This window comes from Melospiza georgiana, chromosome 3 (genome assembly GCF_028018845.1).
Source record: "Melospiza georgiana isolate bMelGeo1 chromosome 3, bMelGeo1.pri, whole genome shotgun sequence".
Classification (NCBI taxonomy): Eukaryota; Metazoa; Chordata; class Aves; order Passeriformes; family Passerellidae; genus Melospiza; species Melospiza georgiana.
The window spans coordinates 68,851,008-68,874,166 of NC_080432.1; the positions used below are offsets into that span (position 1 = coordinate 68,851,008).

At 37.4% G+C, this 23,159-nt stretch overlaps 1 protein-coding gene across 18 annotated transcripts in view; it reads left to right on the plus strand.

Annotated features, from left to right (window-relative positions):
* SYNE1 (spectrin repeat containing nuclear envelope protein 1) overlaps positions 1-23,159 on the plus strand; it is a 290,137-nt gene that overhangs the window by 177,546 nt on the left and 89,432 nt on the right. For 14 of the 18 annotated variants that reach the window (XM_058021621.1, XM_058021620.1, XM_058021626.1 and 11 more), the window contains 13 exons: positions 283-545; positions 2,049-2,214; positions 2,523-2,678; positions 2,875-3,027; positions 5,403-5,585; positions 7,046-7,183; positions 8,438-8,623; positions 9,310-9,432; positions 11,500-11,686; positions 12,932-13,071; positions 16,841-17,035; positions 18,054-18,194; positions 22,681-22,848. In XM_058021621.1, the coding sequence (XP_057877604.1) occupies positions 283-545; positions 2,049-2,214; positions 2,523-2,678; positions 2,875-3,027; positions 5,403-5,585; positions 7,046-7,183; positions 8,438-8,623; positions 9,310-9,432; positions 11,500-11,686; positions 12,932-13,071; positions 16,841-17,035; positions 18,054-18,194; positions 22,681-22,848 (2,199 nt within the window). The remainder of the gene's footprint in view (positions 1-282; positions 546-2,048; positions 2,215-2,522; positions 2,679-2,874; positions 3,028-5,402; positions 5,586-7,045; positions 7,184-8,437; positions 8,624-9,309; positions 9,433-11,499; positions 11,687-12,931; positions 13,072-16,840; positions 17,036-18,053; positions 18,195-22,680; positions 22,849-23,159) is intronic. The other 4 variants (XM_058021625.1, XM_058021630.1, XM_058021632.1 and 1 more) reach the window with 4 other exon arrangements.

Genomic DNA, 23,159 nt, shown 5'->3' on the forward strand with positions numbered 1-23,159 from the left:
TGGGTGTACCCCAGGGTGGAGCTCCAGTTCCTATGGAAATAAATGTAATAAATGCTAAAGATTAGAAGAAGGCACCCATAATTGGACCAAAAAAAAAAATCCCTTAGCAAATCCTAATCACCTGTGAAGTGCAAGGGATCTGGCACAGTAGAGCACAAGCCCTATACCACAACTGTTTTATAAAATCTAAATGTGCAGGACTGGGTCTAGCACCTTTCAGTGTCAGTTGTACTAATTTCTTTTGTAATCTTATTATTGACAAGACTGCATCTCTTTCCATAGATTCAGAAAGCCACCATAGCTATAGATCAGCTACAAGGTCGCTTACCAGAAAGCTCAGTGGAAAAGGCATCCAAGACAGAGCTCCTGGAACTCCTGGATTACCATGGCAGTTTCCTGCTGGAGGTGGACCATCAGCTGTCATCTTTGGGCCTGCTCAAACAGCATGCTGTCAGCATGCTTCAGGATGTGGAGGTAAAGCCTCCATCTCAGAAGGAGCTACCAGTTATGCAAGAAATCAAAGCAATGCAAGATCGATGCCACAAGTAAGGAAATATTTTAAAAGATTCAGCAAAAGAATATTACCTTGCAATTCATTATTAAGAACTTATCATTTTAATATAATTAACAACTAACATGCCTAAATAAATATTAGCTATTATTTTTTAAATAAGCATCAGTTTTAATTTAAAATTACTTTTAATTAATCTTGAAATACCTTTTTTGCCATTATTTTTTATTTCCTTCAGAAAGAGTATGCTTTCAAAAATAATTATTTCTTGCCTTGCATAATAATACTAACTTACATAAAAGCTGCATAAACTGTATTAAAATTCTAACTGATTTTAAATACTTCCATTGTTTCTCACATTAACAGTGGTCATTTATCTTTACGTGTCCTCTTTTATTATTTTATCACTTTGTTTCACTTGTTTGAAGCACTTAGGTACTAAAAGTAGGTCCTGTATGACATTTACAGAGGAATGTAGAGCATATGCAAATGAAACATAATTTTTCACCTTGAGGCTATGCAAATGTTTATGTAAATGAAGAACATGTCCCTGTCATGTAGAAAACAGGAAGTTTTATGTTAAGTTTTAAGACACATTTCTACCTCATAACTACACTAAGATACCATTAAGTGGATCTCCATGGTTGGAAAACAAGTTAAAATGAGAAATGACAAAATTGTAAACCCTGCACCAAGCCTTTACAAAGTTTATTATGTGTGTTTATAAATAATTATAGTAGAATAGCAATCCCTGTAGAAAATTTTACAAATCCGTTTTTTACTTACTTAAAATTGGTTTCTAAGATAAAGGGTCTGTGATGACCTCCTGCTCATGTAAATAAGGCATGATTCATATTTGCAAGGTTATGCAAACATAAATTAAATATGGAAATATGAAAGATCCATGTCACATGTATAAGAGCTGTGAGTAATCCAATAGAACTTTCACAGAAGTGTCATTTTTTTACAGGAGATCCAAGTTCTTGAGGAAAGTGCAGGAATTCTGTCTTAGTGTAAGTGTGGAAATAGGCCATGTTTAGATACTTGATCCATAACTTAACCTAATTATTCTGCCAACTCAAATCCCATCAATAGGAGTGGAATTTATGTTATTTTGCATTCTAGATATCAATATCAGAGCAGATTGTCGTGCTCTCTAATTAGTGTAGAGAAATAAACAAGTGTAAGATGAAGTTTTTCTGACCTAGTTTAGTAGTTTCTTTTAGAATGACAGTGAATAATCCTAGTTCATGCCCTGCAATTGCCTCTACAAACAATCAGGGCATTCTGTGATGATAAGCTCAGATGTAGGGATCTCTATTGTATACATTAGCGTTTTTTCAAAAGAATTGCATGCCTGATGTCCAAACATGTAAAACCAAAGAATGGACATGAAAAATTTAATTTATTTAAATTTATTTCTCTGGATGTGGTGCTCTTAATCATTATCTTTATTGTTCAGCATGTTTTGACCAAGCAGTGTTTTTAGACATTGCTTAATTCTTCACAAATAGTTACTGTTTCTTTCTTTCTGAAGTATGCAACAGAAAGTTAAAAAAGGCATGAAGATGGTCAAACAGGAGCTGAAGGAGCGTGAGGAGGTTGAAGCAGAGATTAATATTGTGAAGTCCTGGATCCAGGAAACAAAAGAATATTTATTAAGCCCTGATGCAGAAGTGGACATTCAACTCCAGGAGCTGCAGGTAGGCCACATTTGTCAACTTCTAAATCACAATATTTATCTTCATTTTAATCTGCTAGTGAATGTTAATAGTTTCAAAACCACTACAAATTCAAATTAGACTATATTCATTTAATAATCCGATATTCATTTAGTAATTGTTAACTAAGATGATATTCATATGGTAATCGTTTAGTAAAACGAGCTTTTTAGTAACCCACTAGACAAATTAATAAAGCATGAAGTAGATGATGGACTGTGATATTTTATTTTAAAGATGTTTAAGATGTATTCTCACTGTTCTTAACAATACTTTTTTTCTGTCATTAGTCTCTCTTTGGTGAAGTTACTACTCATCGCCAGGCTGTTGAAAAACTGGCTGAACAACAGCAGAATAAATACTTGGGGCTTTATACCATTTTGCCTTCTGAACTCTCTCTTCATTTAGCAGAAGTTGGACTGGCCCTCGTTACTGTGCAGGATCAGGTAAAGTGCAGTAGATAAGTGCCAGGCAGATCTATAGTCTTTCTTCGGGCTTTATAACTTGGAATCCTGCTGTGGCCAAACTGTGGCAACACAGAATAGTTTTATTGCCTTCATCCTTAGAATTAAAGTTAAATGAAAATTATTTTCTTTTAAGGAGTGATTTCTGATTATTGAATTTAATTCTTATTGTTGACAGATTCAAACCAAAGAAAGAGAAACTCAGCAAATCAAAACATTGAATCAAGAGTTTGATCAGAAAATCCAGGGGATAGCAAATGAACTAAATACCATTCTTTCCAAACTGAAAAAGAAAACAAATGATATAACAAAAGCTAAACTTGAACAAAAGGTAAGACAAGGCTTTCCTTATGTGGTTATGCCATAAATTTTTCTGAATTGGGAAGCTCACTTCATACCAAACTGTTGTTTGTGAAGACTTGGAGAACACAGTTTGTTAATATAGTTCAACAGAAGACTTCTACAGAAATGAGGGTTGACTGAGGATATTTTTAAAGCTATAGTCTTTGGAAACTGGCCTACACAGGTAACAGAATTTGAAGGAAGAAGCTGAGTGTTAAAGTCAGATGGACAAAATTTCACAGTTCCTTTTCAGTAATGAGTATGACTCCAATCTGGGAAAGCCTGAGGAACCTTCAGACTGCTCCTTGTTCTTGTCTGTACTGAAAAGATCATTCTTTATTTATGATAAATAGATCCATAGAATTTTACTTGTAGCCCATCTCACATTTAGTTCAACAACGAGGTAAAGTACTACTCATGCAATTAAGAGTAGTGCAAAGGGTTCTTGGTTATTTTTGAAGGTTTTCTTAATCTTAGGTGTGTACCACACTCAGGAAAAATCATCTGTACTGAACTGTAATGGCCAAATTAGGATTACCATATGAGAGTAAGGGATTTTGGGGAGAAGAGAGATGGAAAAGGGGTTGGCTGAGGGTTTGGGGCTTTTTTTTGTTGCTTTGTTATTTTAAGTAGTCAAAGATAAACTTGACTGAATTACTGTCTGAAATTAAGCAAGGCATACAAAATAGGAGAAGATTTAGTATGACTAGTATGTCATAAATTACCTGTTTATTTTCATGAGATGCTCAAGATGTTTCAAAGTACTGTTTACTTTACAGGAAGTGTCACTAAACTATATCCCTGGTGTATCTCCTTGATTTCAGTCAGAAAGCAGAAAATCAGTGAAATCTGCTTTCTTATGTTGCATAAATTAAAACTCTCTGTCACTGGAGATGAAGTAATGTTCCAACTGCTTTTATGCATTTAGCTGATAGTCTTGAGACTGGGTTGGCTTTGGTTACAGCAGTAAATATTTTTATATTAACATTGAAACAGATTGTTAAAAAATAAAATAAAAATTTGTTTTAAATCCATGTGACTCAAGTCAAATGGATCCTTCCTTCACAAACAGCATATAAATTCTGCATAGTATCTGTAGTAAATGCATTTATTTATGCTTGCCGTAATGTGTGTGTCTTTGTATTTAGATAAGAAGTTTAACATCTGTCTTTGTGTCTACATGTAGACAGTTATGTCTCCAAATTTGTGGAATAATACTGACTTGTCATGATGATTGATCATATCTTGCACTCTGAGGTGTATCTGCCAGGACAGCCCTAACCTGAAGAGCTTGAAGTCACTTCTTGAGGCACCTGTAGCAGTGTTGTGAATGATTGCAGTTTAAATTTGTAGAAATAATTGGAGAGAGGCTAGGCTATTTGTCCAAGCAGTGGGACAGGAGGCAATGGGCAGAAACTGATGCACAGGAAGTTCCACCTGAGCATGAGGAAGAACTTCTTTACTGTGTAGTGTCTTTGCACTGCAGCAGGTTGCCCAGAGAGGTTGTGGAGTCTCCCTTTACTGGGGATACTCAAGAGCCTTCTGAACACAATCCTGTGCCATGTGCTGTGGGACAACCCTGCTTGAGCAAGGAGGTTGGACCAGATGACCCCACTTTGGTCCCTTCCAACCTGACCTGTTCTATGATTCTGTGACTTCTTTTTTTGTATTTTTCAAAAACAATGAGTTTTTAACACCTTGGATATAAAAAACAAATACAAAAATACCCAGTAGCATCTTCTTAAGAAACTGTAGCCCAAGAGTATGTTTTGAATCTATGGGAAACTTGAAAAACTTTTTAGACTTCCTTTTCAAAATAATTGTGACTATGATAGGAAAAATTGATTTTAAACTGTGTTTCTATTGAAACACTCTAGCACAATCAGACGGCTCCTGCATCAAGATCATGCTATGAAAAAGCAAGTTTCAAATTAAAGTTTTCATAATCCATTAATTAGTAACTACATTCTTCTGAGTTTATAAACTTATATTTTAAGACAGCAATAAAACAAACCCCTTTTCAAATAAACAAAACTCCTTGTCATGGCAGTCTGTGCTGACAATTGGTTTCAGAAACAAACCCAGAAAGATGCCTGAGAACAGTTAATGTCACACTGAAGTGACTCAGTCTTTGGCTACGGCAGGGAAAACGGTTATCCATTCCAGCCAGGAAGTCAGAGGAGAAAGAGTAATGGCACATACTTCAGAGATGACCAAATATCCTGCTGTTCTGCTTTCCTGCTTAAAAATGGAAAAAAATACGGAGACTTTGGACAGGCTATAAAAGTTGCAAGTTGGACTAGAAATAATCAACCAAAAAGCTACCACTTCCTGGATCACTGATTTTATTGTTTTTCTGCCTAGATCCTTGGTGACGAGTTGGACAGCTGCAATATAAAGCTGTTGGAGTTAGATGCATCAGTCCAGGACTTTGCAGAGCAGAACGTACCCCTGGCTAAGCAGCTGGCTAACAGGATAGGGAAACTCACTGCACTGCACCAGCAGACCATACGGCAGGCTGAGTACAGAGCAGCCAAGCTCAGTCAGGTATGATCTTAAATCCTTCCTGCTGTTTCCTCTCAAAACCAGAGGAAGCATGGAAACATCTCATTTTTTATCCTGGAGTTATGCCAGACAGGGCATTCCTTGACACATCTGCCTGTTATTAGTCAGGGTTTGCATCACATTCCAAGGAGACACAGGTCAAATCAGAGAGTAAAATAGTTCTCAGATGCTACTTTAACACCCTCTTGCATGAATCACCTGCTGTTTGGTTCCTTTGGTGTCCTAAAACAATTGTAGATCTCACAAACAGTAGCATGCTGGAAATAGTACCTCATTGTGCTTCTCAGGTTCTCTGTTTTGTCACTCTTACCTATATTTGCAGCATTAAAAGCAAAATTTAAAAAAAAATATTTTGCTTTAGTCCCAATCCATAGAGGTTGAATATAATTTGTACATTCAATAGAAAAGCCTATATACAATGGCCCCAATAATGCATTATATTTATGTAATATTTTGGTGTTCATAAAGATGGATCCCCTGTGGTTCAAAGTCTCTGAAAATCTTTGTCTTTTTTTTCCCTTACTTGTTCTTAGCTCCAAAAACCTCCAGCTAAAAGCAAATAAATGGATTTTCTATGGTTCTGCCATCAATACCCCGATAAATTATGAGTTCTCCTTTCTGCATGCATGAATTTGCTTCCAGAAGAAAAATTCAAAATATTCTTTTCAGTTTTCTCTGAAAAATTCTTTTTAAGAAGAGATAGAAAATTATTTTCAAATTAAAAATTCAGTCAAAGGTATTTGGTAAAGGGATTTAACATTAGGATATTTTTGTTCAGCATCAAAAGATCCACTTATCATAAAAAATGATAGGTATTGATACTGCTTGCAAATACAGTTTTGTCACCTCAGATTTGATCCATTCTTTATAAGGAGGAAATTCATGAAGATCAATGAAATTACTCCTGCTGAAAATAAAATTGGAGCTTATGAGTACTTTGCTAAATAGAAATTGAGTTAATCAGAAAGAAGAACTTTTGTCCTGTATTTTGAAATTGTGCAACATTTCTTTTTTTGGGAATATGGCAGACTGAATGGACAAAGTGGACTGTAAAAAAATAAATGTAATGGAAAGAGGCATATCAAAATAAGAAATTGAGCTACAAACTGAAAGAGGAGGTATTTTGGAACTTACATGTGAGGCTGAAATATGCACAGGGAGTGAATCCTCTAGGGATATATTTGAGCATCAATGGACTCTCACAGTGTGACCTACATTCTTATAGTGCCTTTTTTCCCCCAAAACACATAATCTTACTACTGAAAACGTACGTATTTTAATTCCATAAATACATGAGAAAATTACTTATATAATACAGGAAGGAAAAGTTGTTAAAATTATCCCCAGGTTAAAACAGTGAAGGAAATAAAATTAGTTTTTTCGTCCTCCCAGAATTGTACAAAATTACAATTTAGGCTTAAGCAAATTTTTCTTTCATCCAGGCTGCTTCACACTTGGAAGAATACAATGAGATGCTGGAGTTCATATTGAAATGGATTGAGAAAGCAAATATCCTAGTGCATGGTAGTATAACATGGAATTCTTCCTCTCAGCTTCGTGATCAGTTTAAAGCCTACCAGGTGATTCTGTGAGCTATGACATTTAAAAGTCAGTGTATATTTGAAATTATTTTCAAAGCAATGGAGTTCTACTTCCTTCTAAAGGGCTAGATTTCTTTGGCTGTTCTCCCAAGCCTTAAAAATGATTAATTGGTTTTGGACAATTGTTTTGAAAACTGAAATAAAGATATGTTGTAGAATAAAAGCATGTGATTCAAAGTTGTTCTTCATGTTATTCAAGTAGTTTGGTTTCATAGAGACTTTTGGCTGAATAGTGTGTCTGCACACTGTTACTCTATCACACCAAGCGCATTATTGCAGCTCATACTGTAAAGCTTTAGTTAATCAAAGACAATTTTCAGTTTGGGCTTTTCTTTCCCCATTATGCTAAACTGGAGTAGACTTTGTTCTCTTCTAAAAGTTTTATACCAAATATTCTCAAACTGATATCTAATGGAAGAGTTTCTTCCAATCTCTTCTGAACATTTCACATCAGATTAATTTGCTGTCCCTGTAACTGTACAATTTGTTCTGTGTGTGTCTGTGTGTGGAATGTGTGTGTGAGATCAGTGGAACGTTTTGATGAGGCTCAATCTTGCCTGGTGTTACATGACTGTGTGAAAGAAATCAAGGCATCATAATGATGTATCACTAATACCAATGTTATATATACATTACTTAATTGTCAGCTGCATTCTTGTACGTAAGTGCCGGGTACTATGTCCCGCTTTGTATTCTGAATCGGAGCTTCCAGGCAATTTATCATGAGGAAAGCTGGAGATAGAATTTCTGCTATGGCTTTTTCCCTGCTTCAAAATCTGAGGATACAGGCTTAACCAATGCCATCCCACACAAAGCAGTGATTTTTTTAGGCAGCATTAACAACTCCTGCCTTGCTATAGCACTGCACCCAAGTGCTTTCTGCTACTTTCTATTAGGTATATGAGGCTTCCAGGACAAATCTTCTCCATAGATTGCATATATTATATTTTTACACACAAGTGTGTGTAGCAAAACAATAAAATTAATGTGTTGGTAAGTACAGCTGCTAAAGCTTCATTACTTAATCTTTTGTTTCCCAGTCTCTATAAGCTGAAGCACTTCAGCAGATCTTCAGAACAAAGTGCATTGCCTAGGCCTAACAGGAAATCAGTGGAACTTAATCATAGGCTCATGAATGTGTACAGATTAAAGAGTTTGCAGAACAATATACTTAAAAAATATGTGTCATTGAGTCTCAAACCTGACATTCAATTTGTCTGTATCTCCATCTAGAGCATTCTTGATGAGTCTGGAGAGATTCATGGTGATCTTGAGGCCATGAGCGAGAGGATTGATTACCTGGCAAGTATCTACTGTACTGAAGGGATGTCACAGCAAGTGCTGGAACTGGGGCGGCGGACGGAGGAACTGCAGCAAGTTATCAAAGTGCAGCTACCAAACCTCCAAGATGCTGCCAAGGTAAATGAAAGCCGGTTTTCTAATGCTAGCTGGCATCTAGGGTGATGTGTGCATTATACTACTGTACTGAGATTATTAGCAGTGGAGATAATCTGTGGTCTGTACAGGGCATGATTTTGTTGCCTAAAGCCAAGTGTCTTGCACTGTTTGAGATGCTGCCTTCAGGTGCTGATTCAGATGGGCACAAGATTTCTGCAGTGCCCTTTCTGGATGAATATATCTGGGGTAATGGTGTGTCTCAATAGCACTCAGCACCTATGTTTAGATACTTGAGAAATGTATTTGTTGACACTTAGGTTCTGCTATTTCCTTTATTCTTCTCTTAAATGATCTCTAAATTTATTAATTTAGATCAGTACTGGACCAAATCAGAATTCCATAGTGTAGGGCCTTCAAAGGAGTGCAATGAAAAGAATGAATATGCTTTTTCAGCTTTATAAAGTATATGCTGCATTTGAGATTGCAGTACTTCAAAAAATAACTCAGCCTTTGCAATCCCTTTTTCTAGACTGTCACATGACTGGTATTTTTATCTAATATATTAGACATTTAAAATTAACTGTCAAAACTATGAATTGCTTTTTGCACTGTATGTAAGGTGGATGTACCTGCAAAATCCAGACAGATATACTTACAGTGATTTCTATTTTTTCCTCTTACTTATCCCTGAATCAAATGTGTTATAGGATATGAAGAAATTTGAAATTGAGCTGAGAGCCCTACAGACTGCTTTGGAGCAAGCCCAAGCCACACTGACATCTCCAGAGCTTGGGCATTTGAGCTTGAAAGAGCAACTTTCTCACAGACAGGTAAAAGACCAGGACCTCAAAGTTAACATTTGAGTAATGTGATCTTGCATAAAGGATGAGTGTCAATGAGACTGCTTTTTGTGTTTCTTAGGTGTGTCACTGTTTCAGAGTGTAGTCCCAAATTACTGCCAAGGAAATAAGGGATAGAGTGAGAAGACTGATTCCCTCAGAGAGAATGGTTGAAGTATAATTCTTTATGAGCCCCTTCTTAGACTGATACAGTTCTGAGGAGTGTTCATCCAACCCATTTAATCCATATTTGTTATAAAGCCCAATTCTTATCTAGTGTTTATGGTCAAGAGTTCCTTAAAATATTTCAGAAGGAAGTCAATATTATTATCATTATTTTACAGATAGAGATACAATGATATAGTTTGTTGCCAGCTTCTCCAATAGTAATCTGGAGCACTAGGAGACAATTCAGGTTTCCTTAAGCCCAGTTACATTTTTGTATGCTCAGTTGAATTAACCTCCATAAGATATTGTGGCTTTCTTTATTGCATTTGATCTGCTATGGAGGTTTGTCAGTTTGTTCGTTTTGGTCTTAGTCTCTTAACAGGAGAAATAAGGCAAGTTATAGCTTTCTGAGTTTTTCAAGATGTGTTTCTTTCTGCAAACTACTATGGAGATTTAACTGTCTCAGTCTGCCAGTGAAAACTGGATGTCAGCAGGTTCGCTGTAGGATTAAAATCTGCAGAAAAACATATGGAAGGACAGTAAATTTGCACAGCTTTTCCTTTTCATTAAAATACACAGTCTTTATTCTGGGCACTTGCAAACAGATTTCAGAATGTAGCCTTGAAGAGCGTAAGTGAAACACATCACCCGCCATAAGAAGAAGGGAACATGGAGGTTACACTGGGTTTTGTGCATGTTCTTTGTCCTGGCTCTAGCAGATCTCACAATACAACTTTCTTTTGTACAGAAAGGGGCTGTAGCCCCTGCCCACCTGTTTTACCAGACCAGGGAGGGGAAAGGGCCTGGCTGGCACACAGCCCCCAGGGTGCCTCTGGGTGCTGATTGAACAATAAAGATGCCCTTTGCCAGCAGTATGGGGTCTGACAGAGTGGAACCCCACCTGTGCTGCCTGAGGAATAGCTCATTATACCAAAACTCTGGTTAGATTATCCACCATATGTCAGGAAACTGCAAAAATAAAAACCAAACCACAATCCTCTCATCAGTATGCACTTCAGACCCACTTAGCTCTCATTCTGATGGGGTATAGGGGAAGGGAGATAACCAAAATCTCTATCCCTGTTTGCCTCATTGTCCAGCTGATTTATATCTATTGAATCTAAAACATTTTTCTAATGTGCTGAGGCCCTTATTATCAACTTTGCCTTTTCCATTTTTTTCTATATCTGTACATACATTAAACTCCTCAGTGTAGATAAAAATAACGGTGATCAAATCTATTTTCCAACCATTGCACTTAGACCCTTCTCATGCATATGAACAGACAGCTTGAATGGACATCTTGTATGGAATAGGCATTATTCACAAAGGCATACAACTTGTGAATATTCAAAGAAAAAGGTTTCTGTGTAGCTCTGTTCCTTTCTATTTGATTGCCTTTTGAATTTTAAGCAACATTTTCAGCCATGGCTTGTAATGTCTAAGGAAAGCTTTGAATACAATGGGATTCATGTGCGGTTTTGAAAATGTGCTTCTATGTCACAGCAAGGAGTTCCACTCGATTTTAACACTGAGATATAAGTATATATAAACTACTCTTGTGCTGCTTCGATTTGTGGAGTTGGTAAATCTATTTTCTCAAATCTGTTAATAGAAATACTTTTTTTACTTGGACACTTAGATACAACTATGCTTTTTAAATTTATTATTCTTATATCTAGTATATGGGCTTTTTGCTTATATAATCATTATTCTCATTTCACAATGAGCAACTCCAGAGAAAGTGTTTCTAAGTATATGCAATTTAAAAAATAGATAATATTTTTTTTCTATTGTTGCTTGAATGTACCATCGTTTTTCTTTGGCTGCATGAAATGCTCTGGAAGTTCTGAAAAATTTGGTTTATTGTGGCACTGACTTTGTTTGTAGCATCTGCTGTGTGAGATGGAGTCCCTGAAGCCGAAGGTCCAGGCAGTGCAGGAGTGCCAGAGTGCCCTGAGGATCCCGGAGGAGGTGGTCGCCAGCCTGCCCCTGTGCCACAGCGCGCTGCGGCTGCAGGAGGAGGCCAGCCGCCTGCAGCACACGGCCATCCAGCAGTGCAACATCATGCAGGCAAGTGCAGCCCCATCCCACCAGCCCTCAGAGGAACCTGAACTGCAGCACACAAATTGTGATGAAAGCTAGAATTTCATATCTCTGTGCACTCCTCTGTTCTGTAGCACCGTTAGGAGTTTGCCCACTAGTCTGTTATTCCTGACTTTAATATTCATGACCACGTTAATTGTTGATTTATTCATCAGACTCTCCCCTAAGTTGTCTCCCAGATATTGCTATGATTTTTGTAATGCTGTTAGGATTAACTAGACAAAAATTAACAATTGAATGCAGGTTAATTTTATATATAATCAATTAATAAAATTTATAGAATGTATAACATCAGCTGCTTCTGAAGATTACTTAAAAACTAGTGGTATAAAAATAATTATTTTTATTCTCTTTGTTTATAGTTTATATTTTTTTTCTGATTTTGGAGCTATTCGATGCCTTTGTTTATAGTTTATATACTTTTTCTGATTTTGGAGTTATTCGTTGTCTATTAAATTTGTATTTTCAAGTTTTGCTAAGTACAAGTAAATTAGATTTTGTTTGACTGTTTGGATATATAACTAAATATGTAAAAGGTATTTCCAATTAAGTGAATAAGCTTTTTTCCTCTGCTGTTTAATGATAGGAATATACATAGCATATTCCATAGGCTAGGGTGCAACTACAAAGTTTCAAGTTGGATAATAGATGATTTAGGATAATTAATGATGCTTAAATGCAAGAAAGGCTACACTGAAAATTTTAAAAATGTGTTAGACAAACTGCTTATGCATCTATGATAGAAAGAACTGATAATACATTGGTAGGATAATTATCTGAGTCAATCTTCATAATCCTTTCCCAGTTGTATTTTCTGTAATATCTAAGTTTTTCCTAGAGTCACAAATGAACACATAAAGTGAAAAAGCAGATGAAAATGCTTTATAACAAAACCATGAGACTAAGCAAGGCTGTCTTCTTGTGGCTGTGTTTGGTTCAGGTACTTGTTGGAATCAGAAGTTACAGCACCTTACATCAGAAATCTAAAATATCATGTTATGTGCACTGTGGGTTTGGGAAATATTTAATTAAATGAAACCATTCAAATCATTGCAATTCACAATATTTATTAATATATATTTTCCTGACTATACTCCTGCTTTGCTCATCAAGATGTGAGTGCCAAATACTTAATGAGGGAGATCTATCATGCTTAGACTAAGTGAAAATTAATTTTCATGTGGACACTCAATCTATTTTTCCCTTCTCTAGGAAGCAGTGGTTCAGTACGAGCAATATGAGCAGGAAATGAAACATTTGCAGCAGATGATCGAGAGTGCCCATCGCGAGATCCAGGACAAGCCAATAGCAACCAGCAACATCCAGGAACTCCAGGTCCAGATTTCACGGAATGAGGTATGGGACTCAAAATGCATCAAAACATTGGGCTCAATGGCAGCTCACTGACACAGACAACTTTTCATAAGCAATAGTCATAAGATAGCTGAGTTGCTTTTCAGATTTTTCTAAAGGCTAGTGGAGCAGATAGGCTTAATCCCAGAAAGGGAGCTCCTGCTGTTGGTAGAGTGTGGACAATTCATTTGTTTATCCAGTTAGATATATCCTAACCTCAGACAACATTATGATAAACAAAAGCATTGCATAATTAAGAGGCAGTTGACATTAAGAGTTGACTGAGGAGTGTCCCAGAAGTCAAAGTTCAGCAGCTGGTCAGTTAATCTCAACTAGTTTGGTGATCCATATATACGTATGTATATCCTAAAGAACATGTACATATACGCATGTATCTCTTAAAGTACTTGCTCATTTTCATCCCAGTCACATTCTTTAAAGAATACCAAGAGACTTGAATCAAAGGAAACCCACAATAGATTTGGATGAAGACTGCACCATTTACTCCAAAGGTTTCTTTAAAATCTTTGTAGGGAAGATTTTTGTGCTCTGGAGTTGCAGGTCTGGCCCACAAACTCATGGTTTGACAGGAGTTGAATAAATCACAATAGCCTCTGTGCAGCCTTCTTGCTGTGCTGGCTTGAGAGCTCCTCCTGAGCGCCTTTCACCTCCGCCTGTCTGTTGTGAAATTCCTAGGATAGAAAATGCACCACTGAGCTTCTGTGTGTCACTTCTGGCACCAGATGGCACCATTTCCTTATCTTTGAATTAAAGCCATCCCTCCTGGTGTGTAATATAGCCTAATGTTACATGTGTTGCTCATTTTCTATACAGTTGTTACAAGTGTTATTTCATATAAATTCAAGAGCAATTTGTCTATACAAGCACGTTAGGTTTTATTAGTATTGAATTGATAATGCTATTATTTTCAAATATTCTGGAAGAGCAAATGCGGAGAGTGACCAGTGATTCAGGGTAATATTGCTGGAGGAAGGAATATGCTGCAGGCAGGAAGGAATTAAAAATGGGGCAGCTTGAAGTTTCATGTACATTTGAGCAAGTTTAGTACCCAGGAGTGGTATTACAGCGACCTGAGGAGGTCGCTTGGTGGTGAGAGAAAGGACGAGAATCTTGTTTCTTGATCAGAAGGCTGGATTTATTGATATATGATATATAATACATTATAACTATACTAAATAGAATAAAGAGAGAAGTTGCAGAGGCTTGCTAAGCTAAGAATAGAAAGAATCTAAAAACAAGAGAATTCTCTGTCTCTGTGTTCTAGAGAGCTTGCCCTGTGATTAGCTCTTAATTGTACACATGGAACATGAACCAATCACAGGTGCATCCTATTGCATTTCACAGCAGCTGATAACAATTGTTTACATTCTCTTTCTGGGGCCCTTGCTTCCCAGAAAACGAACAAGTCCCAAAGAAAGATTTCTATGAAAAAATGTCTGCGACAGAATGGTCCTGAACATCTGCAGCAAGACAGCAGCATTATGATAATGCACATTTTGGGATCAGAACATATAAGCATATTTTTTGCATATTTTTGGCTCACGTTTTCTTTGCTAAATACCTGTGGAAAAGCATAACATGAAGTGAATGTTCTGAATCATATCTTATTAGACTACTTCAAAAGTCAAGTCTATTGAGATGTTTGTTAGATGTATTATTAATTTAAAAATATATCAGTCACCACATCCCCTGTTAAAGGCTGTATGTAAAAGAACTTAAGGGGACATTTGTATTAGCTATATTTAGAATTAAAATAAGAGGAAGGAAGAAAGTAGAAGGAAATTACATCTTGATTTTTGGGAAGTTTGTATTAGTATGCATGTATGTAAGTAGATACCATGTCTATTGACCTGTGTTTCTTTAGAATTTCAGAGAAGAATGTGGGCAAGTATCTCCATACTCGAGAATTTTTTTAATGGAAAATACAATACCTCGTGGGACATTGCTTTTATCAGATGCTTTATTATTTTTAATTTTCTTTTTCAGTCATATTTTTGCTTACTCTTCCTTGTTTTCAGTTGAAAGAGACATTTTAGATATTCAGTGCATTGGACACTAATACCACAAGTGTCATTGCACTCGGTAATGTGAGGGAATAGAGTATACTGAATGACAATAATTTTCTGCTGAGGCTCAGAAATGTCATTCATTTAGCATTTGTGAATGACTGGAATTTGCCAAAGAGCAGATAACTATTCAAGCTGCCTGCCATTAAATTTGTGGCTGAATTTGATTGCAGCTTGGTTTTTGACTATTCTGCTTGGTGTTTTATAATCAAGACTTTTCTTAGTCTCCAAGGAAAGCTCTGGAGCACCAAAGAGAGGCCCTTTTGTTGCTAACATGACAGATGGTGACAAGGTACCATTGAAACTCAAGTAGTGAAGTGTCATCCTCAGTCTTTGAGCTGTTTTAATTCCTAACTTGGTACTTCTTGCAATAAGTGTAGAACACTCATTTGTAATCAATTGTGATTTTGAAGAATTTTCTTACTGAAAATGTCATACAACCAAAAAAAGTCTTTTAATTTATCAGCCTGAAGCAGTAGTCTTATTTAGTTTTGAAAAGATATTGCACTAATATATTATTCTGCCTACTATATCTTGCAACTCCTATTGCTATTTTTCCTTGAAAACTTGTGGGTTTTTAAGAAGTAAAAGCAGACATAAAATTAAGCAGAAATACATACTTGAAAAAATAATCATCAATTTAGCAGGCAAGCTTATACAAATGTTTTAACTTCTTGGATCAAAACTCTAACTTGTTACGGAGCATCTAGGGAGACAGGAACAATAGCTTCAGCAGAAATATGAAACACTTCTACCATTTTTTCTTTGAAGTATATTAATTGAAAGCTTTGAAACTGGATACTGAATGGAGCAACAGTATATGGTAGGAGAGAAGACAAGACACTTATGAATAGTCATAAGGCTGTTCATTGTCATCTTTCTTGTCTAAAAATCTTAAGCTTGTGATGGTGTTTGGCCATAAATAGACCATTTCCTAAGCATAAAACCCCCAATAGTTTAAAATATAGTCTACTTCATGCTAGTTTCCTTGTCTCTTTTTAAAGAAAGGTCAGTCCTGTGCAGCTCAACTTTTAGCTCAGTAGACTTAGACAAAACCAAAACGAGATTAAAATACAGCTTATCCAAACAGTGACAAAAAGTGATACAGTCTGCATTTAATCTTATTATGTGACATTGTTCCTATCACTTTTGAGCCCGTTAGACCTTGTGAGTTATTGTTTGGACAATTCATTCTTTCTGGTGAGAGCTGAATGGGGCATTTTTTGCAGTTGCGGCCACTACATGACCTCATTTCCCTGGCACGCACTGTGCGGGGGAGCTTCATCTTCCTCAGATAAATGGAAGTAGATGGGGGGCGGGGGGAAATAGGGCAGGAAGAGCGAGAGACGCTCCCTTTGCTGCAGCGTGCAGCTCACAGAGGTGGGCTCAGGTTCAGGCAGGATGCGAACGTGAGCCGTCCGTCCGTCCGTCCGTCCCTGCGGCGCGGCGCGCACGGAGCCCCGGGCGGCCGCTGCACCGCTCGGCGGTGTCGCAGCGCGGCCGGACGCGCCGGGCCGGGTCCCTGGGCTGGCGACATCCTGCTCGTCAGCAGAGCGGCGGCGCTGCCGTGGTATTGGCTGCGCTGGGAGGAGACAGCTTCGCTCCGCCGCGGAAGCTGAAATGCTGCCGGTCCTGTGGCCCTTCCCGGCTGCATCAGCACTAGGGGGAAAAAAATGTTTTCTCAGGAGCTGGCTCAGAAGATCAAAGGATACCAGGAGCAAATTGCTTCTTTGAATTCCAAGTGCAAGATGCTGACAATGAAAGCAAAACATGCCACCATGCTGCTGACAGTGACAGAAGTGGAGGGGCTGTCCGAGGGAATGGAGGAGCTGGATTCGGACCTGCTGCCGGCACACGCCACTCATCCCTCGGTGGTTATGGTAAGCAATGCCTTGGTCACTGTACTCATTATCTGAGCTGCTTCCTCTCGCAGCCTTACAACACCCCTGTGCAGCTGATTGCCACAGCTCACGTCTACCTTTTGAAATGGCTGCAAACCAAACAAGTTGCAGCTTCCCTTTTCTGTATTTTACTTTATGCAGGTTCTCAAGACTTGTTGATAAAGGCTGAAATTATTTAATAGACAAATACACGAAATTTGTGAGCAATAATTTGCAGATATTGTGCTTTTTATTTTGTAGCTGTCAGCATGCAAGTACAAATGCTAAGAAATTGATGAGTTGCAGGAATAAAATAAAACCAGAATAAATACGATTTCATTAGTTGTTGCAGTGTATAGGTTTTTCACACATTAAAATGTTGATGTGATAATTGACGGTATGCTGCTGTATTCTCAGATGAGTGTACTGGAAATGAAAGCTGTCTAAGTACTGCCAGAGGCCCAATGTTTGACTTTGCTTTTGTTTGTTTATAACTGGATCTCATTACAAACATTCTGCTGATGCTACTGGGATTTTTGTCTGAGTGTCAGACTTCAGGATTTATCCCTCTATAGCACCATTGGTGAAGGAAGGGGGTTACATTTGAATACTGGGTTGTGTGTATTTTATATTTCAAATCTGTTGTTCCAGCTGGACCTGGATACTGAGACAAATACTCCAGTATTCTGTAGCTCTCCACAGTATTTCTGTATGCAGCAGAGATTGTATTAGAAGACGTTTAGGCAAAGCTGAATTTCTTATTATTGAGTTGATTGCTCTACATTGTCTTTTAAAATCCATTAGGGTACAGGAGAGCATTCTCATACTGAAGCGTGACAAGTAAATGAGACTATTTATTCAACAGATTTCTAAACTGGTAAATGTAGGAGCATGAAGCATGACTAATTAATGTCGGGGTAATTCTGGCCATGTGTTGTTTTGATCTCAGTCTAAGTCAAGCCTCAGCTGAGGTAACTGATTTTCTTCCTGTGCTCTGGGGTTGCTTTTCCTGTGGCAGATGACTGCTGGTCGCTGTCACACGCTGCTCTCCCCTGTCACTGAGGAGTCTGGGGAGGAGGGAACCAACAGTGAGATTTCTTCTCCACCTGCCTGTCGCTCTCCCTCACCTGTGGCTAATACAGATGCTTCTGTTAACCAGGTACCTCTCTCTTGGCATTCATTCAGCTTTTATCTCAGACATACATGATTCCATTCCACAGGTGGTTTATTTAATCCTCTGAAATAATGTTTAGCTATAGCTCCAAGGAACTGAGACTTAACCTCTTACCAAACTGAACCCTCAGGTTCTGGTTCAAAATGGATACAGGTATTGAAATTGTATAAAGCCCATGTTACAGCTATTCATTATTTTTTAAAGTAAATTTTAAGTGACAATTACAATGTCACCAGTATTTTCTACTTATAACATAATTTTTATTTTCTCAGTAGTACTCAATGGAATCTTGCATCCTGAGAAAAAAAGCTTTTTTGTACTCCCCATAATGAAACATTGCATTATGTCCATATCCATCTATCTTACTGTATGATTGCCATTTTGGCACTGAAATCACAGCCTGGTATCTTTTACTTAATATCATTTCAGTGATTAACTTTCATGTGGGTTTTTTTCATGTATTTTTCATTTCCATGGCAGTCTATTTTAAGCACCAGTGAGGCAGATCAGTGAAATAACAGATATTAGATTTTAAATCAAAACTCCTGCACTTCTTGTAGGAGCAAGTGTATGTCAGTATTGATTGAAATGTAAACATTAAGCCAACACATTGAGCATCACACACATAAAGTCACACATAAAATGTTATGCTTTAGAAGTTTAGAAGTGAGCCTTAGAAGCCATCACCACCTCACTGAATTCATCATGTTCTGGATTTTGTGGCTGATTGGTTGGTTTTGCATTTGTAACTGCTTCCAAAATTGACCACTGCAGATTTGAAGGTTAGAATATATTGTGTTGTGCTGCTGAGTAGAATTAGGCAAGTTTGAGCAAGATGCTCATTGATTCCTTCTGCTAATTTCAGAAATGCACATGGTGCTATAGAAGTTGCTAAATACAATATATAAGAAAAAATATTAATGTAAGATAGTAAGAGTGGTTAAAAAATCATCAATGGCATACTAAAAAGTGTTGTATAATGCATAAGAAGGATTTTTCTCATTTCTATCATTTTAGATAATCAGAAAGTTCCCTGTGAAGTTTACCCACAGTAGAAAGGCATTTATATATTTCAACATAGAAGTCTTATGACACCATTAATTAATGAAGGAGTTAAAGGACCAAAAGCAGCTTGCTTCCTAATCAGCAAAGCTTATCTCAGTTCTTTACTTTTCTCTGAAAATGAAAAACAAGTCAAACAGCTCCAGTCACTCAGACAATAAGGAAAACACAGTGAACATGCTGTTGCACCATGAACTGACACCAAAATACAAGTTTTAGAATAAGTGATTTACTAGGGCAAAATTGAAAAATATTATATCTTTTGTTTAGCAGAAGATTTTTGAGAAAGGTACAGTTGATGCTGTTATAATAATCTTAAAAACTTAGAGCTGAAGTTTTCTTCAGTGTGGTTAATGTTGAAATGAACTGCATGTATTAAACAACCAGCGGAAGAATGTTCCAAAATGCAGTGGTTTACTTACAAAATTCTTAGGTTCACACTCACATGAGATCAAGACTAAAGAAGCTATGAAACTGCCAGTGCTGGTCATTATGAATGCCCAGGGAGACCTCAGGAGAGAAGGGTGGTTAAAGAACAATATCCTAGATATTAGTGAATTAGGAGCTCAAATGTAAGTTATTAACATTTTGTATTTTTAAAGCAAATCAGCAAAATAAATTTAGAAATATTTTGTTTTAAAAAGTACCCAAAGTTAAGAACTAATTTCTCTTAGGAAAATCATCTGCAAAGTACCAGAAAAAAATGTGAGCGTGAACTCCAGAAAGTGAAGAATAACATGAGTTTAGTCTTCGAAAAAAAATGTAAAACTCTTCTGAAGAGGCAATTGGGGAAGGAAAGGTTATGTTTTAAGACTGCTTTATAATTCATCCTGAATAACTCTCTATAGTGTTTCATCAGTTTCCTAGCATCTCTTAATGGTGAAACATAGCTAGTCTGAATTCAGACATCTACACACTTTATTTACATTTCTAACAAGTAATGAAAATATAAAACAAGTGCCAACTGCTTATTAGTAAAAATGATGCAGATACTGAAATAGATAAAAACAAGACCAGAAATACCAGAAAAAAGAAAGTGACAATTCTAGCACTAATATAAGTTAAAATGATTTTTTTCTGAAACTCCTCCAAAAACAGCAGGGTGGGGGGAACTATAAAGGCGTTAATGTTGGAAACACTGAGGAATGTCATAATATATTAAATATTATGTTAACAGTCTTGAAATACAGATAATTTTGATGTTTAGCAAAATCAGACCCTTCATCTGTGCTGCAGTACTGAATGAGAATCCTTTGAGGCTAAATCTCCTTGCACTTACCCAAAGATGTAATTGATTAAAATTTTAAAACACTTTTTAAAACTTGGTTTCCTGATACATAGTGTAGATCAGTTGAACTGGAAAAGCTGAAGTGTTGGCACCATGCCCTGTAGGCAACAGCTGATCCTGTGATTTTAGTCTTATCCACTGGGTCACTGTTAAATGCTTTTTTATCTCCTTGTACACAGCCTACTTAAGGATTCTTTCTCTCTCCCTTACGAATACTCATCTAGGTTGCACCAGCCCTTGTTACATATCTTACAAAATCTAAACACAGCCTTTTGCCAGTGCATCTAACAACAAAACCTGACTACTGTTCATTGGCTACTTTTCGTAAGAACAGCCATGGAATATTAGGGCCTTTGTAGGGGCCCTTTATAGAATCTTTTACTTGCATGAACATCTGGATTCCTGCTGTCCTGGTGTGAAAGCTCTGCCAAAGACAAGATGCCATGTTGTATACTCCAGAAATCAGTTGGAAAGATGGGGAAAGGGATTGCTTTTCCCTCTCTGTGTAAACAATTCCTTTATTCTGAAAACCATATTAAGAGGTTACAGAAGCATTGGTCTTGAAAGGGGACTGGCAAAGGGCTGGAGAGTAGCTGCAGACAAGGCAAAATGAGAAGTTGCCTCCACTGGTGCAATTTTTCACCATTACTTGGAAAGATCACTTGTGGTCAGAGTGAAAAATTCTGAAATTGCAGTCCTGTGTGCCATGCTAAGCTGTTACCTATTCCATGCTGGCTCCTGGACATTATAACAATTTCATCATTTAATATTTTAAGTTTCCCATTTATTGTCTTTGAAGAAGTACCTAATCATACATTTTGGTCAGTTTTATGGCAGTGATCTGGTTTCTGTGCTCTTCCAGAGCTTGTCTGGTTTTCTTCACATATGGTATTAGATAACGCATTTGCATTCTGTTCCAAATTAGGATCCTTCTTACACTTAGAGCTCCAGTACCCCAGAATTAGTCTTGTTTAGTACCTAACTTTTATACATCTGTACAGATTCACAGAATGGTTGGGGTTGAAGGGACCTCCAGAGATCATCTGGCCCAACACCCTTTGTCAAACAGGACCGTGTACAACAGATTGTCCAGGACTATATTTGGGTTGATTTTGAGTATCTAAGGATGGAGACCCTGGAACTTCCTTGGGCAGCCTGTCCCAGTGCTCAGTCACCCTAACAGTAAAAAAGCATTTCCTGGTATTCAGAGAGAGAATCTCCTGTGCTTCAGTTTGTGCCCATTGCCTTGATTCCTGTCAGTAAGCGCCACTGAATCTGCTTTACACCCTCCCTTGAGGCAGCATTTTTCACCTCCCAAATAATGTAGTGCTAACTGTCATACATGATTTCAGTTTTAAATAATCCTTGTCATCAAGCCTGCTTTGCTGACCTAAGTATAGGTACTGTACTTGTTTCCTTAATTCTGCATTTTCTGTAGACGTTTTCAGTTGTCATCTGCAACAGTTGAAGAAATCTCCATACACTAAGTATAGAATTTCTGGTGAGAAATAATTCCGCTCTGAATTTTCATTGGTAGTTTGACATTTTCACATTTCCGTAGCAATTTTGGTCCCTTTTCTGAATATCTTTTATAAGTTAGTTGAGGCTCCCTGTTTGTTTGAAAGCTTACAATAAGCTGATGCTTCATACTCTTTCTTGCCTCATTTACCAGTCCTTCAGTATATTCCTTTTAGGTTCTTTTGCTGCTCTCTCTGTGATAGTGCTCACTAGGTTGGTATTTGCCACCTACAGTGCTATAACCCGCTGTCTTTTGTGATGGGGTTTCCCCCATGTGTAGTTGTAATGGTGCTGGAACAACACTCCCATTTATAGCACTTCCCTTCCCAGCCTTTTTGTGATTGTCCACAGTTGCCTTCTGCACCTCCTAGCTAATATGAACATGAAAAAAATGCGTCCAAAATCCTCACCATAGTGAAGGTCCAGAACATGCTCAGTCTGCTACTATTAAATATTGATTTAGATTGTTATTAAAGAAGTTTCCTGGTGGTTTTGGCTTTGTGGGCTTTATTTTAATGGACATATGCAGTGGGGCAGTATTGGGGGGGATAGCATGCAGTATCTTTCTTTTTGAAAGTGCAATAATGTACTTCGTGCTTGTAGGACATTGCTTATTACCAAGCCTTATCTGCTGAACAGTTGCAGACAGAAGCTGCTAAAATTCATCCCAGCGCCTCAGCCACCCAGGAGTTTTATGAACCAGGCTTAGAATCATCTGCTAGTGCCAAATTGGATGATTTGCAGCGTTCTTGGGAAACACTGAAAAATGTGGTAAGTTTGCATTTGGAGACTTCAGAATAGTTGGCTAGGTTGTAAGGAATAGAATTCAAATAGCTGGCTCATATATTCTTCCCTGCAGTTTTTGGTTTTCAAATGGTAACTTTAATTGTTAGTTGGGATATATTATTTTTGTTCTTTGTTTGAAAGCCTGTGCAAGATGGACCTCCATTAATAAAAATAAGAGTCATTAAAGCTGCTCGTTGGCTTCAGAAATATTGACTATTGACAGACTGTATTTCATAATCTAGTAGGGATATCCAGTCATTTTGGATGAGTAGCTAAAGAAGGCCCAGAATCCAGTT